Raw genomic sequence first — 21,477 nt, 5'->3', positions numbered from 1 at the left:
ACACTTTAATGTGTAATGTGCATTCTAAGTCTATGGGAAATGTAGATCAGACGTGCAGGTGCAGTGTACGCATTCGTTTACGTGTTCGATAGACTGGTGCGCATGAATTTAGAAGCGATCCACCTCCCATACAACAGAGCACTGATATAGAAACAAACACAGGTGTTTAAGAACCTTTGCTGTTAAAGATCCATCTCCATGAGACAGTCAGTGCTTTAGACATAAATATCACAGGTGTGTTATTATAAATAGACATATCTATCCTCTCCCTGAGCTGTCACTGCCAATTACCTTTGTTTCTTTTCTCTCTCTTTTCTCTCTGACTGCTAACCAACACTATTTGCCCTGCGGTGACTTGAACCACTAGCCCCCACATATTATTTCTGGAAAGAAAGAAAAAACAAAACCTTTTGAAGAAACACAGCATTGTCCATGGAAAAAGAAGTGTTTTTTTTCTTAGCTAACAATCTGTACATGTAGCTTATTTTCCCAAAACCTTAAATCTTCCTATTGAGTGTTTTATCATTAAATCAGTATGGAAAGACGTTTGAGCATAAATTTGACATCATACATTGTTAATTAAGCTCTACTTGAATTTGAAGTACGCAATTTTGGTTTACTAGTGCAAGAGTACACTTTACTATTGGTGCAAAAAGTGTCCCTTTCAAGATTTGATTTTGTTGCTAATAAGGGGCTGAGGTAACACAAATTCAGGCTTACCATTGGCTTTTGAAAATATTACAACCAATCAGGGTGCTGGATTTGGTAATGATAAAAAATAAACTTCATTTGAATTAATTTTGCTAGTACTACTAGTAGATTAAAATCAGTCAACTACTAGGGAGATTTTGAGTGTACTAGTAGTAGTAGTAGTAATCTAAATCTTTGTTAAACGTTTTTGGTGCATTAGTGCATGAGGAGACCTTACTATAAAGCAAAACTGTCTACTTTGTAACACTAGTAACAACTGTGTGTAGTACTAATAGACTTAAAATTTAAAAATTCAAAGCTTTACTTGTACTAACAGTTACACTAAATTGTCTACTAGTTAGGGCTGGACTAAATTATCAACATTTCTCAAAATGGTGATAAATGATATGAAACTCAATATTTTTTACTCAAAATTTTGGGTTAAATTTGCTGATGAAGAAATGCCACAGAAGCACATTTATTAACACTTTTGTCTTTTTCTCCTGTTAGGGACAGCACGTGTGAGTGAGTTCTGTCGTGTGGCTTGTTTAGGGGAAGGTCTGGATTAGGACGCACTCAGCAATCCATCTAACTGTGTTTCATGCTGTTCTGAGAAGCAGTGAAAGCAGCGACTCGCAAAATGAATATTTTAAGACAAAATAAGATACAAAATAAAATGTATAGCTAAAGGCAGTAGGGGTGTGACGAGATCTTGTGCCATAAGATTTAATTTTTTTTCAATTTTTTTCAATTTTTTTTTTTTAGCTATCCAAACTTCTATTTGTGACTTGTGGGGGCAGTAATGCGCCTTTGCTACATCTCGCCTGCCAGAACCTAAAGCAAGAGAAGGAAAAGAAGAAGAGGAGTACATTTCAGTTCTAGTTTCAATTTGTGGAAGAAGAAGTTTATTAACAGTTAAAAGCACATGGCTGTGTAGTTGCAGCATGTTGTTAATGACATACTCAGGCTCTGTTCGCACTATTTGCACTCTGTATTGAGTAGAACTTTGGTTTAATAATAAAACATTTCTAAATGCATGTGCAACTCGGTTAACTCGTGAACCCAATATTGTGTCTCGCTGAGTGTATCGTCACACCCCTAATAGGCAGTATTGTAATTTTCTATATTGCCAAAATAGAAAACTTGATGTATCTTGAATCTCGATATATTGCTCAAGCCTACTAGTAGATCATGTTGCATTAGTAGTCAGATCTTTTTGTGCACTTTGTTTCCCCTCCCCCTTATTAGCATATAAGGCTTACCAGTAGTACAAGTGACACGTTTTGCTTCACTAGTAAACTGTACTGTTGCACTCGTAAACCAAAATTGATTACACATACTCCAAATTTGAGCTACTACAGTTTATTGTTGATATTACTGATATCAAATTTTTGTTAAAATGGCTTTCCATAATCAATTATCCCTATGCCATAAGCATTTATTATGGAAAAGAACACATCTGATGACACTGTCTCTGTCTATAGCTGGAGTGGTAGCCACATCCGATGGGGTCAGCCTTTCCGACTACGCCACCTTTCTACGGGACATTATCTGGCCTTGACTGAAGATCGGGGCCTGGTCCTACAGGACAGAGAGAAATCTGACATTAAGGCTACATCATTCTGCTTTAGGGCCTCCAAGGTGAGGATACAGTACATATGTTATATTCTTCTTTTGTATACTCCATGTAACATGCTGAAGTAACAAGGCATTAGAGCTCATTTTCATTTAGCTTAAGTGGTGCGTTTAAGCAGAACTAAGTAACTTTTTCACCTCAATAAGTCCTTCTCGTAGTCCCTGTGAGGGTAATACAAGTGTTTATGGTGTGATTGGGGTGTCTTTCATCCTACCTGCTCTCTCTGGCCAGAAAACAGCACTTGCAACTTTCCCTGCCTCCGTCCCGGTGGCAAGACATACTGCTTTACGGCAGCCCAATACAAACTAATGCTAGATTATGACCAGCCCAGTGGCTGCACACGGTTGTCTACAAATGAATTTTTCTCAAACATACATCATGGCTGAGCCAGCAAAAAAGGCAGAGAAAACCTTTGTCAGAGCAACTGAGCAACTCTATGCAGTGATAGCTCAGTGCTGAGCTGTCACACACACTGTCGTCGCAGAAACGGGCACACACACACACACACACATACACTTGCAACCCAGTGCTCCATCAGGCAGCACACACACAAAGATCTATCTATCCATCCATCCATCCATCCATCCATTTTCAAAGCCGCTTTGTCAGCAAGCAAACACATCACACACATTTTCACACTCCCTTCCGTATTACTCCCACTTTTATTTTACTTGTCTCTCTTCTTCATACTGTTCACATGGTCACATGGGACTATATGTGTGAAAGCACCCTTAGTGTCACTGTTGTATTAGGATTTTTCAGTGATCGGTTGCTACTGTCTTGTGAGAGCAAAGGTGTGCATGTAGCTGTGGGGTGGAGCAGGCGGCGGGGTGTGTGGAGTTTTTTTGACAGTGACATAACCGAAAGGGGCCTTTGGGGGAGCGCTAAGTGCAAGTTACTTAGTTCTGCGTTAAGGAACACCTTCTGTAGTTGTCACTGTTTTATTCCATTGATAATCCATTAAGGCTCATGCCTGATCACATGTTTAAACATTTAATCAGTTGGCCAGTTCAAAGACTTCACTGCAGCAAGGCTCCATGGTTGTGGACTGTGGGAAGAACTCTGAGATCATGCACTATCATGTAGGAACACTTCTAACAGTCCTGGTGCCTTATATTCTACTTTAAACATAATTGTTTAGTTTACATTAGCCCTTGGGCCTCTTTGTGCAAAGAAGTAATGACACCTAAAAGCTGTTCTGGGTCCTGATCTACACTAGTGTTTTTCATCAACTTGCCTTATTAAAAGAGGACTGAACATATCTCTCCCTAGACTCTTTGATCAAAGAGCCGTGAGGTGATTGATGAGGTTCCTTAGCAAGGGATGCTGACATAAATGAACCATCTTAGAAAGAGCTGAGTAGCTTTAACTGTAAGTGTTGCAATAAACATTCTGCTTGATCTTTCCCAGACGGCAATAGCCATTTCTGAGGTTTGTGAAGTGAAAATTTACCAACAGTGAACTTTACCTGACCTAGACTGCATTTTATTATTCTTCATTCAGTTATTTCCCCTAGGTTCCTTCCTCCTATTCCAATTTTTTTTTTAGCAGTTTTCAAGCCTTTCAGCTTTTTTGTCAGGCTCTTTAGTCATCACAGTAGCACAACAGCACACACTTTTTTGAAAGTTTATCATACCCGCTGTCATTGGATTACGGTATTGCAGGGGTATCGAAGTCATTTTAGTTCAAGGGCCAAATACGGAGCAGTTCGATCATAAGTGGGCCACAGGTTTTAGGCAGGAAAATTTAAAATTTCAACATTAATGTGCCCAAGTTTGCACTCCCAGTTATAAATTATATGTAAAGTATGGAATGAATCTACAATATCTTAGCATTAAGTGACAGATACTTAAATGTTCTTTGATTTTAGATTTTTTGACCAATTTTTATTTAATTTGGGGAGATAATTTGAGAAAAATTGCAGGATTTTGGAAAAAATTTAGTTCTTTCAACAACAATTTATAACTGAATTATTTGGTCATTTACACTATGATTATTTTATTTTCACTTTCTCCTGCGGGACTAATCGGATGCTCTGAAGGGCCGGATTTGGCCCCTTTGTCTGACTTCTGCTCAGAATTCTATGAAAAAAACAACTATAGACCATAATGATGGAATGAACACGTGACAACAGACATTTGAAAGAATCCCATTGTAAATAAGTGAAATGAAACTGTATTTAGTGCCTCCTGAATCTATATATTTCTATAGTTTTCTGGTCATTTCCCACCGTGTATGGGACCAAGAACAGACCCTTGTATTTTGAGATAATATTTATCATCATTATTATGATTACAATTTTTAACTAAAAAGAAACATTATAAAATCCCATATTTTTAATGTTTTTGTTTGTTAATTTTCTACTTTCTCTCTCTCAAGTATCCCCTACAGTGCCATTGTGTAGAAGTGCCATTTTTACCTTTTGATTTTATTCACATGCATCACTTAATCTCTGCCATGGCAGCAAACTGCTGTTAGGATTACCACCTAATCACAGTACATCATTTGCCATGTATCTATGTTTCCTTCTTTGTGTGGACGTCATCCTTCTGTTCATGTGCTGGTGCTAATGAGGTTAAAATGCAAATATTACAGGAAAAAGTCGATTGTGGTCCAAAGAGAGACATCGACGGCATGGGAGTACCAGAGATCAAGTACGGAGACTCAGTCTGCTTCATCATGCACATGGCGACAGGACTGTGGCTGTCCTATCAGGCGCCTGATGCAAAATCATCCCGTCTTGGTCCCCTGAAGAGAAGGGTCAGTATAAACATCTTATCTCATGCCTTTTTCCCCCCTCTTTTAATAATTACAAATATAACTGTTGATTAGGTTTAAAGTCTCATGACAAGAACCTACTGTACATGTACTCCACACTACATTGTTTAAGTTATGCTACATTCATCTTAAAGCTAAGAGCTATCAGAACTAGATAAGGAGTTTACAGTTGATCACTGCCGCACTGCTTTGTCCTTGGTTAAAGTATCATAGATATGCCTTTGTAGCTACAAATATAGATGACCTCCAGCAGAATTACTCTTCTGTGAATGTTTGCTGGTTCCAGTCCAAGCTCTGACTGCAGTTCATATTCAAGCCATTGTTACAAGATGTGTTAAAACAGAAGTGATTCTTTTATTGAAATGCACTTATGGCGTTCATAGTACTTGTACTTGTTCTACTTTTATTTGTTCTCTAAATGTTAAGATGCATAATGATGGACCCTTTATTGCTCACTGCAGAACACAAATCCCTGACCACCCAGTTAGAACCATAGAAAACTTAAAGCTGCTGGACACGAGTATTTTTATCAGATAAAGACATAGTGTCGGCCTCATCGATCAATAAATTGAAAATCATTTGCCTCAAAAAAAGGTTTGTAATTGTTTGTTTTTATTTCCGTTTAATGACATTTTCGAGCATTGCATTGTGGGATGTGGAGTTGTGGAGACGGATGCATAGAAGTGTTTACAGTGGAGACCAAAAAAACATTAGAGCGACAACTTCAATCTTTTTACTTTCTTTTTGGAGTAAATGATGATCGATTTATTGATCTTTGAGGCCTAAACAATAATTTTTTTATCTAAAATGATCATGGGTAGCAGCTTTCATTGCAAAAATGTTCAGATGACACATCCCTATAAATCAGCAAATGGTTCAAATGTGTTAATGAGCCATTGGGAAAGTGACAGTTAGTTTTGGGTGGGACTGAAGGATTAGAGCAGCATATGATAGCTGTTTGTAGATTGGCAGGAGTCCAATGACACTGAACGCCTCCTTGCACGGGCGCCAGCGTGTCCTTCTAGCCTTGGCAGAGAGGCGATGTACCTGATGTGTTGGAGGTGATGGTCAGTTCATACTCCACCCCTCCCCTCTACTGCATGATGTGGGATTACAGATCATTGAGGTTTGGTGGCTCGATCCACAAAATATAACATAACTGATGAGGAGGAAGAGCTGCACACTTTAATTCATGCTGGGACATAAAATGTAAACAAAGAGAAGGAAGAGGGCAACAACATTATTATTCATGTCAGCATTTAGAATATTGTCCAACTTGAGCATTAATAAAAGAAACAACAAAGGGTTTTGTCTGTTATTGTTTTCATTTTGAGTGTTTTAGTGTAATTCTGTGTTATTTTGTGGTAATTTTGTCTATTTTACTCATTTTGTGTATTTTTGCTTTTTTGTATGTATTTTTACGTCTTGCGTGTTTTCTGTGTCATTTTGTGTACTTGTCATTTTTTGATTTTGCTTTGTCCTATATGAGTCGTGTGTATTTCTGTAGTCATTTTGTGTTTTGGTAGTCATTTATTGTGTATACATATATGTTGTAATTTTGTGATTTTAGAGTCCTTTGTGTGTATATTTGTTGTCTAGTGTATTCTTCTTCAATTTTAAAAGTTTTTTGAAGTCATTTTGTGCCTTTACTTTGGGAGCTGCCATGTCTGTGTCCCGATACACTTTATAAACTGATATTTTCTTTTCAATAAACTTTTACCAGAACTCTCTCAAATGCTTGTGCGGAGCTGAGTTTGTGTGAGAGAATGAAAGAGGGTAGCATTAAAATAGAATATATCGTTATATGTAAAATTGTCATTTTCTTTATTGGCTAAATTGTATAAGATATATCTTTCAGGCCTAATTTCAATGTATCATTCACCAGCTTCTGTTTTTAAGACATGTTTTTTTTTAGTTTGTTTTGAAATGTTGATATTATGCTTTGTGTGTATTCGTTCCTTATTAGGCCTGTCTACATTCTGAGGGTCACATGGACGATGGTCTCACCCTACAGCGCTCTCAGCACGAGGAGTTCCGGGCGGCACGCATCATCCGTAACACCACCTTCCTCTTCTCACACTTCATTATGTAAGAGCTGCATCGGTTGCAATATGACAAAGCAGAAAAACATTCACACTAGGGATGTAACGATTCACTCAACTCCCGATACGATTCGATTCACGATACTGGGTTCACGATACGATTCTCTCACGATTTTTTCATTTACAAAATGGAACTGTAGACAAATTTTTTTTTTGGGAAAAAAACTAGAAAATACTGTATTATTTTCCTTTTATTTTTCATTGTCAAAAGAATTCCTTGATAAACTATTCAAAACAATGCAATTTAACTAAAAATAAATCTTGAATTAAATAAATAAAGGAATAATACAAATGAAAATGAAGCCTATTAATTTAAATTCTGGTTCTATAATAAACAATGCAAAACTGCATAATAGTTCTTTTTCTTTTAAAAGTGCAACTGAAAATGTATTTTGTGCCTTAACAATTGAACTTTAAAAAAAAAAAACCGTCATTGCACTGATTTACGTCATATTTGTTTGGACCAGCAGAGGGCGCTGGTAACATTGGTCGGTTGGCATGCAGATATTCTAGCAGTGAAGAAGAGAAGCTATGCTAGCAGACAGAGCTAATAGAAAAACGTGACTTTTACAGATATTCAAGTAATATTACAGATATTCTTTCGGTGCTAAAGGGGTAATGAATCAATTATTCAATTATTCGCCTGCCGCCAACACTTCCGGATAGCGCCCTCTGCTGGTTAAAAAAAGTACTGCGATTCAATTGTCAGAAAATCGATATCAACCGTGATACCTATGAATCGATTTTTAACTGCCTTACGATTAATCGTTACATCCCTAATTCACACGTTAAAGAAAGTTTCATAGTTTTTATGTCTTTAAGTAATATCTCACATTCTGTACCTCCACGTCCTCCTTTCAGGGCGTTGGATAGCACCGCCAACGGTGAGTCCATGGCGGTGGCCGTGTATGTCAAAGAGGTTCTGCAGACGCTCCATGACCTGATTCAGTATTTTAAGCAGCCGGATTCAGAGCTGGAGCATGAGGAGAAGCAGTGTCTCCTCCGGTCACTCATTAAACGTCAGGATCTCTTTAAAGAGGAGGTAAGAGTACAAAAAATGCCCCCAAAGTGTTATAAAACAAGGAAGTCAATGTGTAAATCTGCTCAAAACACTGCACTGTAACAAAATTAGTAAGTAGAAGTTAAAACCCACAAGCTTTTTCTCTAAAATTGAGTAAGGTTACATTACTGTAGATATTTTGTAAATTTGTATTATATTTTAGTGGAATGTGTGTACCTGTATTTAATTCCTATTTAATTAACAGTCTTTTACTTAATTATGTAAGTTTTCTTTCTTTTTCTTTGTTTAATGTTTCTTCTTTTCATCTATAATATTTCTTGAGCCTCTGTAAAAAATTAAATTCCTCCTGGAATCAATCGAAGACTTACGAAAGTAACTATGGTTCTATGAATCCCGAATGACCGCCAGAGGTGGTGCTTTAAGCACTGAATATTCCCCCTCGCGCATGCGCAGTGTGAGTATGTATACCAACAATGTCACCCGTGACCCCTGGATGACCCGGAGGAAGTTTATATCTTCAGATATCACTACAGGGTACTTTCCTACAGAATCTTCTTGCGAGCACACGAGGGTTCTGAGTGACAAAGAGCTCTGGCGGTCATTCGGGATTCATAAAACCATAGGTACATTCGTAACTCTTTGTTATATTTCATCCCTGCTGAAGGCCAGAGGCGGTGCTTTAAGCACTGAATGACTTATACCAGAAAAGTCACGAAGAATCCTGCTTACCACCCTTCAGTGAGTAGGATCAGAGGACTCTGGCCGAAGGACCACAGCCAATGGATGGGGTGTGGCTACATTCACCCTGTAGAATCTGAAGAAAGTGCCCGGCGATGCCCATGAGCCCGCAGCACAGATGTCCTCCAGGGGCACTCCCCTCAGGGCAGCCCATGACGTAGCAACACTCCTGGTAGAGTGGCCCCGCACACCAGATGGGATGAGACGGTTACTTGCCCGATATGCGTGGGAAATCACATCGACAATCCAGTTGGACAGGTGCTGCTTGGAGACAGTACCACCCCTGTTAGGGCCACCATAACAGAGAAAGAGCTGATCAGACCCCCGAAAATTACAGTAGCTGCAATGTTGGCTTCCAGGGCGCGCACTGGGCACAACAGGCCAGACTGGACCTCTGGCTCCACGTAGGAAGGGTTGAACCGTGCCAGCCGAATGGGCTGGTTGAGGTGAGTGCGGGACAGCACTTTAGGGAGAAAAGCTGTGTTCGGCCACAGAGTGACTCCCAAGCCGTCCGAATTCCACCTCAGACATGTGTCGCTGATTGACAGGGCGTGTCCTCGTGGCTCTCGGAGGATGCAACCTCCAAGCTCCTCTCAAGAAAAGGGACACCAGCTTGTGGCTACCAATTGTGCCATCGTCGACCAATACATGTCGGCAAGATATTGCTGCGACATAGACTCTCAGGGTTGAATGAGAAAGCCCTTTGTCCAGAAGGGACTAGAGGAAGTCCAGGATAGTTGGCACAGGGCAGTGCACAGGGTCCACCTCCCGCATTGTACACCAGTCGGAAAACAGTTTCCATCTGTTCTCATACTGGAGGCGAATAGACAGCGCTCTTGCATTCATTGTAGTACATCTAACTGGGTCGGCACAGACTCGGGCCCCCCAGTGGCCAAATGCACAGTTGAAGGAGTTGCGGATTGGGGTGCCAAATCCGCCCAGCCAGTTGGGACAGGAGATCCCTCCTGTCGGGAAGGCGCGACGGTGCGCCGTGACAGAGGCTGTGCAGCAGCGGGAACCAGCTCCTTCCTGGCCAGAAAGGAGCTACAAGCAGGATCCTGTGGCCCTCCTGAAGGACCCTGTGGAGTACCAGCTGAATCAGAGGAAACGGAGGGAAGACATACAAGAGGCCATCCGGCCAAGGATGAGCCGAGAGGACTGGTTGTCTCGGCCAAGGAGAACCACAGAGGGCAGTGGGTCGACTGCTCCGAAGCGAAGAGGTCCACCTCTGCCCTTCCGAATATTCTCCATGTAATGTTTGTTACCTCCGGGTGGAGGTGCCACTCCCCTGACGGAGGTTTCCGACGGGACAGGAAGTCCGCCAAGTGGTTCTGCTCTCTCGGTATATGCATTGCTCGTATACTGATCAAGCGGGGGGCTGCCCATGTGAGGAGCTCCCTTGCCACTTCCAGCAGCAATGCAGACTTGGTACCGCCCTGATGGTTTATGTGATACACTGTAGACATGTTGTCTGACCGCACAAGGACATGCTTGTCCCTCAGATGTGGCAAGAAGTGCTTGAGAGCTTGGTGAACCGCACGCAGCTCCAACACATTGATGTGTGCACCTTGGTCTTCCACAGGCCAACACCCCTGGGCCGTCCTGCTCTGCCACACCGCACCCCATCCTGAGGGGCATGCGTCTCCCTGCGAGATGGAACGGAGCCTATAGGGACGCCTCTGAGCAAGTAAGCTCTGTCCCTCCACGGAGCCAGGGCGCAAAGACAATGCTGTGAGACCTTGAGCTTCCTGCTCCTGTGCTGCTTGGCATCCAAGTGAAAGCTGTTCAGCCACCTCTGCAGCGGGCGCAGCGACAGCAAGCCCAGAGGAACTACCCCCGAGACTGACGTTTGATTGACCAAAAGACGGAGGAAAGAGACATAGGTCAGCCAGCGGCCCTCCCTGAATAAGGCGAGCTGGCGAAAAATACCATCCACACGGTGGGGGGAGGGTTTCGCTGTCATAGTTACACTGTTCAGTAAAACCCCAATGAAAACTTTGACCCGGGATGGCACCAGGCAACTTTTTTCCACATGCACCTTGAGTCCAAGTCGAGCCACATGGGACAGGAGACGCTCTGTGTCTTGTTACGCTGGACCCGGGATGGAGCACAGATCAGCCAGTCGTCCAGTTATGGGAGAACCTTCAAGCCCAGAGACTGTAGAGGTGCAAGGGCCGCAGACACACACCTTGTGAAGACCCTTGGGGAGAGAGAGAGGCCGAAGGGCAGCACCCTGAACTGCCAGCGGCGGCCGTGGTATGTGAAGCGCAGAAACTGCCTGTGTTGCTGAGCAATTGGGACATGAAAGTACGCGTCCTTGAGGTCTATCGATGTGAACCAGTCCCCATGAGCCACCGTTCTGAGGACATCTGCTGTGGTCAGCATGTGAAAAGGTATGACCTTCAGAAATTTGTTCAACCCTCTGAGGTCTAGGATTGGGCAGAATCCGCCTTTCTTTTTTGCCACTAAGAATTATGTTGAGTGAACCCTCTGTGACCTAACCAGGGGTCTTCAGGCTCGATGGCGCCCTTGGCCAGGAGGGCGGACAGCTCCTGGTCTAATGCGAGAGCTTTTGCCGGGTCGCTGATGGATGTCATTCTGACCCGGCCGGACATGGGGGGCTGGTGGCGGAATTGAAGTTTGTACCCGTAGGTTAGGGTGGCAACCACCCACGGGTCTGAAGCATGAGTAGCCCACTGTTGGAGCTGCTGATGCGAAAAATATCCGACCGCCAGCGCCAGAGCCTCAATCTCTGCCCCCCCGGCCCCTCGGGGCCCTAGTGGGAGGGCGGAAAGGCTCTGGAGCTCGAAATTGTCAGGTGAGCAGAGCCCCGAAAATCCCGGACTGGTCTCCGTGCGGGACGCTGGGCATCACGACAACCAGTGGAGTGAGTTGTCGGCGGCACGTGGGTGTGAAAAACAGCCGGGGAGCCCCTCAGCCTGCCGGCCGGGGGTCTTTCAGAAGGAGGCATCTGGCTAAGCCCGGCAAGCTGCTGCCTGGTTTGCCCAGCCTGGATGGTTCGTTCCAGCGCTTCCTGGGCTGCTGGACCAAATATCTCCCCCGGTTCGACCGGGAGGCTGCGCAGCATTCTCCTGGTTGCCTCTGTTAAGTTCAACTGGGACAGCCAAACCTGACGACGAGCTTGGACTAAGATGGACATTATTCGCCCAAGCTCTCTAAACATAAGCCCAAAAGCCTCCAATGAGGCATTACAGAAGGTAACTGCATTGGCATGCACACCGCCCTCCTGCAGTGAGGCTGAGAGGGCCAACATGAGGTGTGATAGGGAGTTTCCCATGCGACCAGCACATGCTCCAGCATCATAAGCCCTCATGAGAAGGTCATCGGTTATTCGACACTGGGGTCGAGGACACCTAGCATCCCTTCGAAGTGCTTCATCTGGGGACACAATAAGAGAAGCGATGGCAGGCTCGATGGGCGGAGTGCGATCCAGGCCAGCCCCCGCTGCATCATGCATGGCTGCCAGGGTCCGCCCATCTGCAGAGAGACGGGCGCAAGCCTTACTGTCCCTCCAACAGGACTGTAACTCCTTCAGATAATCCTCTGAATGTGGAATAGCGAAAGCTGTGGAGGCAGGCCTGTGCCTGAAGAAGGCACTTTAGATGCTGCCTCTGCCTGCTGTGGGACAGCTGTGTGCAGCCGCTGTAGAGCCAGCCGCATGACAGCGCGCATGGAGTTGTCTTCCACCTCGGCCCCTGAACTCTGATCCGAGGAGTGGAAGCCCTGCTCAGACACCTGGGATTCTCCCCATAATCACAGAAATGGCTAGCCGAAGCAGCCAAAGAGAGTGTATCCTCCTCGGGCAGCAGCATTGGCATTGGGGGAGAGAGTGCCGCATCAGCCACCAGGGGCTGTCGGCCGGCAGGGGTCTCATCTGAGCCAATTCAGCAGACAGCTGCTGATAACCCACTATGGTTAGACTTCGTTCTCTTCCTGGAAGGGGCAGCTGCCGTAGACTCTGCCCGCTTCTTGGAGCGTGTCTGACGGGTCGGAGGTGGCTGGCCTGGGGGGGAGGTCGACTACGGCTACTGAGCCTTCCACCCCTGCCAACCTGGCAACCATGGCCACCCGAGGCAAGTAGTTGCAGTTCATGCAGGGATTGCCTGACAGCACCTCCCGCAGGTGCTCAAGACCAAGGCATGCCGGGCATAGGTCGTGGCCATTCTCTGGCTGTAAAGAAACCCCACGGGATGTGCAGATATGAGAGCCATCCATTGTAGCTGCACAGAGAAGTCACTGATTTCAACACAGGTATTCTAGCTCAACAAAGGGAGGGGGCACGTACGCCGCCTGTCCAGTAAGCACTCCTCGGCTTAGCCTGAGCGCGGACGCCGTAGATTTGGCGAGTATAGGGACCGTATACTGGGGAAGGGAGCGCACACGCAGCCTGCACAATAGAGGCCCAAATATACTAAACAAAAAACAACCACTGTACTGTGGTCCTCACCCGAACTGGGCTCTTTAACAGAAGATGACACTAGCTCAGCCGGTGAAGCTAATGTAAACAAATCCACGCTGGGCTCCGGGCGTGCTCACACGACCCACCGGCAAACAAATAAAGTTGGCTAGCTTTCGGGAGTAGGCAACTCAAACGCAGCCATCACCGACAATCTCTTTCATTCTTATTTTGTAAAGACAACCGTTGATCTGCCGAATAAGCGGCTACTTACCTTGTTAGCGTGTGTCGTCGGGACCAAACACAAACCATATGCTGGGGGGAGGCGGTGCTAACGCGGCCTATGCCAACAGAGGTTGCTAATGGGTAAGCTACCGCTTCCCAAACACTCACCGTCGCAGCTCCTGGAGGGCGAATGCACGCTGCTCCGACCTACCACGGTCACGGAGCTACTAGCGACAGCAGCTTTTATGCACAGTATTCCAGCAACTGCGCACGAGAAGAAAAAAAGGAAAGTACCCTGTAGTGATGCCTGAAGATATAAACTTCCTCCGGGTCATGGGTGACATTGTTGGTATACATACTCGCACTGCGCATGCGTGAAGGGGAATATTCAGTGCTTAAAGCACCGCCTCTGCCGGTCAGCAGGGATGAAATAGAACAAGTGTTTCTGATTCTGCTTATAGCTGCTAGAGACAGTGTTGGGAATGTTACTTTAAACAAGTAATTAGTTATAGTTACTCACTACTTGATCCAAAAAGTAACTGAGTTAGTAATTGAATTACTCTATAATAAAAGTAACTCATTACCAAGGAAAGTAACTATTTGCGTTACTTAGATTAACCCGTTACTGAAAAAAAAAAACGCCGTTATCTTAAACGCTGTTATTCCAAACACTGGCTGGAGACAAGAAGTTTCTATCAGATAAAGAAATGGTGCAAGCCTCAATAAATAGATCAATAAATAGAAAGTTATTTGCTTGAAAGAAATATGTAAAAGATTAGAAATTGCTGCTCAAAAGTTATTGTTTTTTTAACTCCACTGTAAATCTTTTTATTGATAACATTTAATAGTGTTTTTACTTCATTCTTACTGTGATATCTTGGGTTTGCTCACAAAAATTCTGCCAAAGTGACTTGGATTTCCCAACACATTTCTGGTGTTTTCATAAACCGAAACAATGGAAGATGTTTATTTTGGGGTTTACACAGAATAATCCCAATCCGACAGAGATTAAATGTCTGATGGAGTGAGGCAATATCACGGGAACCAAAATAGAACCAAAATGGTGTTTTTGTCTGGTGAAGAAACATAGGAAAGCACACTAAGGATTAAGTAAAAACACTTCTGTGCATCTGTCTATGGAACTCCAAATCCCACAATGCAATGTACAAGGGATGTGAATCTTTGGGTGTCTCACGATTCGATTCGTTTCTTAGGGTCTCGATTCGATTCAAAATCGATTCTCGATTCAACTGATTCTCGATTCAAAAATTGATACAATGCATAGTGTTAAGGCAAATTATGGGATCAAAACAATACAGTTTGTATAAGAATATTTTAAATAAAATTATTTCAATGATGTAATCACACAAAGGCAAACTTAAGACACAAGGTAACATTTCTTCATGCTAAACAAATAAAAATTTACTTACTGTACAAGAAATAGGTGATGAAAAAAACACTATTTTTTCTTAGGGTATGCTGACCCTCCTGTCCAAATGCATCGACCGGATGAATGTGTACAATAGTGCCGCCCACTTTGCTGAAATGGCTGGGGAGGAGGCAGGTGCAGCGTGGAAGGATATTCTTAACCTCCTCTATGAACTCTTAGGTAAGCAAGTCTGAGCGATGCATCTTAATATAAATACACATCTTCTTTCAGCGCCGTTGACTACCAGTAGATTGTCTGCTCGAACATCCCTCATGTTATCACTTGTCTCCTTCAGTGTTCTTCATGCCACTATTTTTCATAAGATTCCCCAATTCTCCACTTAAAGTCAATGCCAAAGACATAATGTATATGCACATTAGCCTCCCTCACAGGTGGTAGCATTACCCAGATCCCTCAGGATGTGCGTCAGCCGTGACCCAGAAAAGTTTCACTTCGGTCTGCTTGTTCTCAGGTCGTTTGTTTTGCTGTCATTAAAACTTTCCCATCACCACCCACCCCCTTCTCTCCTTCGCTGTCCTTACACTCATCGTCACCTCCACGGCATGCACCCCGACACACACACACACAAGCACTCATAGTCACGCCAAACAACCACAAATAAAAGTCCTGTGAGCATTTCCCACACACGGCTCACCCCCAAGAAGGCAGAAGGCAGATGGAGAAAGCAGATTTTGATGATTAATGCTGAAGGGCTCTTGGTTCTTCTGACCTTCTCCTTGAGTAAGCCATTCCATCTGATGGAAGGAAATCATGCATTTATTTATGTTTGCCTTCATCGATGTGAGACTTTCAAGCATTTAAACAGAATGCCTATTTTGATGTTTTGTGCAAAGAAGGATTATGATTTTCCTACAGATTGGGATTACTAATTTACTATCAATACTGATTTTAATGTTTCTCCTTTAGTTCCATAAAAACAATGGCTTTTTGACTGTCAGAATCTGCGACAGTGAAGCTTACAGTAGTGTATAATGCAGTTTATAATGATCTGCTATCACTGGAGTAAAGTGTGACATTTACCATCTGTGTGTCAGCAAATATTGGAATATAATATAAATAGTTATTAATAATAATAACAATCTATCTATAAAGCAGCAAGGTCTGCGTGCGTGTGTGTGCGTGTGTGTGTGTGTGTGTGTGTGTGTGTGTGTGGAGCGAATATCTCCCCGACCTGAAACTTTGTCAACGGCTTCCAAATACCACAAGTGTGTGCATCATTTATTTTGGAGTAATTTGGTGTTGCAAAACGTTCAAAACGTTCATTTTAAAATTACGGCACTCTCTCAGTGCTCTCCGTATATGAGCGCGGTATTGAGCGTGTTACTTCCAATTCCGGGTTGTGCTGACGGCCAATAGCCGACCATATCACAAACTGTCTTTTTCTTCAGACAGAGGAATGTAACTTTTTTGTGAGCGGATGGATCCACAACACGGCTCCACTATAGTTATTGTTTGTTCTGCGTAAGGGTGAGTGTTTCTTCTTATATTATTTTATGTGTTAAGATGCTAAAAGCTATAATGTAAACACACATACACACACCCGGCTGATGCCGTGCGTGTGAGAGTGCCGTGATGTACATGCTGAACGCACACAGAGCCTTTTAGAGAGAGAATTGGGACTTTGGTGTTGCAAAACATTTATTTTTCGTGGTACTTCCGGTTCTCTTTTTTTATCTCTCAACAACCTGTGACGGATTATGTGCATGCGCGAGGCTGACGGGCGCTGTACTAGTAATAATAATAATAATAATAATAATAGTAATAAACACTCAAATTGAGTTAATCTAAAAGTCAAAAGACAAAATCAGTTTTTTGTGGAGACTGGGATGAAAATAAAATAGATATGAAGTGAGCCCATATTTGATAGAATGCAGCAATAGTAGTAACCCATAGTTGGTTTTCTTCTTTTATTTTTTTAAATTATTTTACCTTTATTTCATCAATTGTCACTGAGAACCAGTTCTCATTTACAGTGACGTCCTGGGCTTTGAACGTCTATATTTTTACTCTTGTTTACACACATAATGAGAGCTCGGACTCCCATCAGAATTCCTTTGGTACAAAGTAGGGGTAAATATTGACATTGTCAGGCTAGTGTCGCTGAATTTACACTAGAATGAGAATGAATTGAAAATCAATTAAATGTCACCCCAGAGGTTGATGGGAAGAACACAAAGGGAACACAATCTTTATTTATGACGCAAGGCTCGAAAGGGTATGTTATGTATTAATTAAAATTTTTGAAAAGCCTACAATTGTTCCATCCCAATCGGGAAGTAATCTGGAAATAATGTAACAAACAAATCCAAGTTAAAAAGTAATTTAAGTATTTTATAGCCAAAATAACATCTATTCACAAAAAGGTTTTACAAAAATATTCACAACTAAACAAAGTTAACTAAAAACAATCATATAGAAAGAGGAACCTTACAGTGTAACACAACATGAGCCTCATTTATAACTGTTGTGCACCATTCATGAGGTTGTTTGCGCTGACCATTTATGAACGTGTTCAGTACAACAAAAATCGTTGACTGTTAACCACTACTTTCATTGCCACATTAACCACTAACTCTCTCTCCCCTGTTCCCTTCCCCCTCACCAAGGTGTAACACTGCCTTCTCGTTTTATATTCTCTAGGGGTGTCCCGACCCGATATTGATATGGGATATTGCTCCAATATCAGCCAGAAAACGAATATCAGATTATATCGGACTGCATCTGAAATCTCCGATATATATTATAATATATTTATTCAATTATAGAATACTGTAGATATTGTGTTGTAGGTTAAAATATATGTAACTAATTGGTGATAAAAAATGGGTCAGTTTTTCTCAGACCTACAGTGGCTGACTATTGTTTTTTGTTTGAGTAACGTCACTTGATCAAGCCTTTTCTAACATTCCACACTACAAAATAAATAACAAAAGTATGTGTGATTCGTGCTGACATCGGCATCGGATCGACATCAGTATCGGCCAATACTCAAGGCCGCAATATTGGTATCGCATCAGAAGTGAAAAAGTTGTATCAGGACATCCCTAATATTCTCCCTCTAATAAAGTTTTTCTTACCCTTCCTTACAGAGGGCTGGCGATAGTCAAAATTATGCAATAAAAGAAATGTATTTATTTCAGCTGTGCGTATACACGCGCATGGTTTTATAAATCTGAACCTTTACTGATTTTTTGCATGCACACTTTTGCTATGAATCCTATTCAATTATTTATAAATGAGGCCCCAGATCTACACAGAGGTTTGCAGCACACAGAAGTCTGGTAAACAATGAATCACCAGCAACTGGTAGAGCCACTGGTCCACAGCAACATTACAGTGACTCTGATTGGCAGCAGCTGGTGTCTCTGCACACCTGCAATTAGATGACGCATAGACCGTCACACGCACTATGGCATCTAACAATTGTCTGTACAAAACATTGTGAATTCTTAAAAACACGTGTTTATTTTTTTGTTTTGTTTTTACTAGCTGCACTGATCCATGGTAACAGAACAAACTGCACCCAGTTTTCCAGAAACTTGGACTGGTTGATCAGCAAACTGGAGAGACTGGAATCTTCATCGGGTATGGTGAAACATGTACACACAAGCAAACAAAATGAATGGGAATCTTTTGAAACACTAAATTCAAGTAATCTGCAAGCTTTGGGTAATTTATGCTACAAAACACACAACTTCAGTTACTAACACCCTCCACACCTCGATAAACACTAGATATGGCTACATATTTACTCTTTTTTTCAATTAAAGTGTCTAGTTAGTAAATATAATTTATTAATTTTATGTTCTATGTCATGTACATTTGTTATGGTGATGGGATGTATTTTGTCTAACCCTGCAGGAATCCTAGAGGTTCTTCACTGCATTTTGGTAGAAAGCCCGGAGGCTCTGAACATCATCCAGAAAAGCCATATTAAATCCATCATCTCTCTGCTTTACAAGCATGGGCGCAACCATAAGGTGGGCACAAAGTTCACAACAAAGGACCTTCCTTCATATCGGATCAGTGTCTTCTGTATCCAGGAGAGTTTGGATAAATATCGCTACCTTACAGCCTATAGGAAATGTTACTGACATTTTACTCTAATCCTCTAAAGTTTTTACACCTATATTTAGTTTAAATTTTTGTTTGCATGGACATTTTTCTTTGCAATAGTGGTTGAATCTTTCACTTTGAAATGCAACCCTACAAAGACAAAAATCTTGTGCACTCTTTTCTGCCATTTCTGTAAAACTCGGATGAAAAAAATGCTTGTTTGTGTAATAGGAGTACATTCAAAAGACAGTTTGCATGCATGATTCTTCTTTTATAGTCCAATGAAAACATATTTTTGCATTCTCTGCTTACAGAAAAAGTTAATGGTTCGTCTCATGTTGTGTTTTCCTTGTAAATGGCAGCTGTATTTAGGCTTACACCGAGAAGCAAAAATCTCTGATCTTTAGTACAAAAGCAAAAAGTTTTGATTGTTTTCTCACTTGCTGTGAATATATGAGAGGAAATAAAGTACCTGTGCGTGTCCTCTGTCAGATCCTGGATGTTCTCTGTTCCCTCTGCGTTTGCAACGGAGTGGCAGTGAGAGCCAATCAGAACCTGATCTGCGACAACCTGCTTCCCAAGAGAGATCTGCTGCTTCAGACTCAGCTGGTTAATGACGTTCAAAGGTAAGGCTTTTCAGAAGCTGAAAGCAATGAAGGCTAAACAATGTCTAAAAGTTTCGCCTTTTGTCTTCTTATTTAATCCAGTATCAGGCCAAACATCTTCCTGGGAGTTGCTGAGGGTTCAGCCCAGTATAAGAAGTGGTACTTTGAGCTGGTCATTGACCAGGTAGACCACTTTGTGACCAGTGAGCCCACCCACCTCAGAGTGGGCTGGGCCAACACCAAAGGCTACGCTCCGTACCCGGGAGGAGGAGAGGGGTGGGGAGGCAACGGTGTGGGGGACGACCTGTACTCCTACAGCTTTGATGGTCTCCATCTGTGGTCAGGTGGGTCTCATCTATCCCTTAGCCCCTCCCTCTGATGAATAAACTTTCTTCCCCCTACTGATACAGTATAAGCCATGATACAGATGCTCAGTAAGGAGTTCACCTGATTGAGCAGCTTGGCTCTCATCGTCGCTGAAGGACATGTTTTAGTAGTAGTAGTAGTTTATTTCTTCGGTCATTATAAACATTTAGAACACATGTCACATGTTTTCAGAGATCTTGTACTTTACAATAAGAAAACATGTACTTTAAGTATTTTAAGAGCTAAATGATTCTTGACCGAAGGGGCTGAAGTCAAGACTTATACTGCCCTAACCCCATTTAAAACTGTGAGACTATTACCAAAAATGGCACATAATACAGTTACTGTAATACCAACGATGGTAACACATAAGCACAAAACTAAACTTCAAGAATAAAAATTATGTAATGGATCTGCGATTAACTTCTTTTCTAATGATCTTCATTCAAGTGTACTATACTTTTCCATGACTTTTAACTTGTAGATTTTCTTAAATGCATGAATAGTTTTAGAGCCCTTATGTTGATTAGGTAAACCATTCCATAAATAAACTCCTTTGACTGATATACACCTCCACATCATATTAGTCCTCACCATGGGTTTTTGTAGCTTATCAGTTCCTTTGATATTCTGAATTACATTAATAGTAAAAAAAAAAAAAAAAAATTCTCAGAGTATCTGTTGTCTCTCTAGTGATGAAGCAGTAATAGTGTGTGCTCGTGGACCTTACAAAACTAAGAATGTTTGAAATGCTGGAATCAAGAATTACAACCTAGATTTACACCAATCATAGAAACAAGTGGAGTTAATGACAAATGATTCAGACTGACCCTATAAAAAGAGGTGAAAACAGGAGATACATTTAGAAATTACTCAGCAGTATCTACAACTATTACAAGTTCAAGTTATCACCATTGCAAGCTGCCTCCTCCTGCAGGTTTGACGTAAAAGAATTTCAATTTGACTATTTCTTACTTTCTGAGCGTATGGTACATTTTTAAAATGCAATTTCCACATCTGTTTTTCAATGGAAATGCTAATTGCATAAGGAAAACATTTTTCCCTACCAAAGTTTGGAAAGCTTGATAACTTGCGAGATAATCGCTTCACATTAAACCAGGATTTTCAACCTTGGGGTAATGACCCCATGTGGGGTCGCCAGGAAATAAAATGGGGTCGCCTGAAATGTCAAGTAATAACATTTAACATTTTTGAATTTTACTATTGGGTTTTTTCATTGTTTTATCCATCTATTTCGCACAGTTAAAAAAATTTCCATAATATCACAGAAATTGATATAAAGTGCAGCAAGTGGCAGAAATCTCAGAGCTTTTCAAAATAAAACGCCACACCCAATCTCAAACTGTTTTCTATATTTTCACTTTCGCAAATA

The 21,477-nt window shown here is 42.1% G+C and overlaps 1 protein-coding gene across 1 annotated transcript in view; it reads left to right on the top strand.

Moving 5' to 3' along the window:
* ryr3 (ryanodine receptor 3) overlaps positions 1 to 21,477 on the top strand; it is a 169,407-nt gene that overhangs the window by 48,239 nt on the left and 99,691 nt on the right. Inside the window, 9 exon segments of the mRNA XM_028439455.1 lie at positions 2,175 to 2,331; positions 4,922 to 5,086; positions 7,071 to 7,192; positions 8,068 to 8,248; positions 15,081 to 15,216; positions 18,547 to 18,642; positions 18,919 to 19,037; positions 19,606 to 19,739; positions 19,821 to 20,062. Of these exon segments, the coding sequence (XP_028295256.1) occupies positions 2,175 to 2,331; positions 4,922 to 5,086; positions 7,071 to 7,192; positions 8,068 to 8,248; positions 15,081 to 15,216; positions 18,547 to 18,642; positions 18,919 to 19,037; positions 19,606 to 19,739; positions 19,821 to 20,062 (1,352 nt within the window).

This window comes from Gouania willdenowi, chromosome 24 (assembly GCF_900634775.1).
Source record: "Gouania willdenowi chromosome 24, fGouWil2.1, whole genome shotgun sequence".
In the NCBI taxonomy this organism is placed as follows: Eukaryota; Metazoa; Chordata; class Actinopteri; order Blenniiformes; family Gobiesocidae; genus Gouania; species Gouania willdenowi.
Note: the sequence above shows the minus strand (reverse complement) of the source record. Positions and strands in the feature narration are given on the sequence as shown.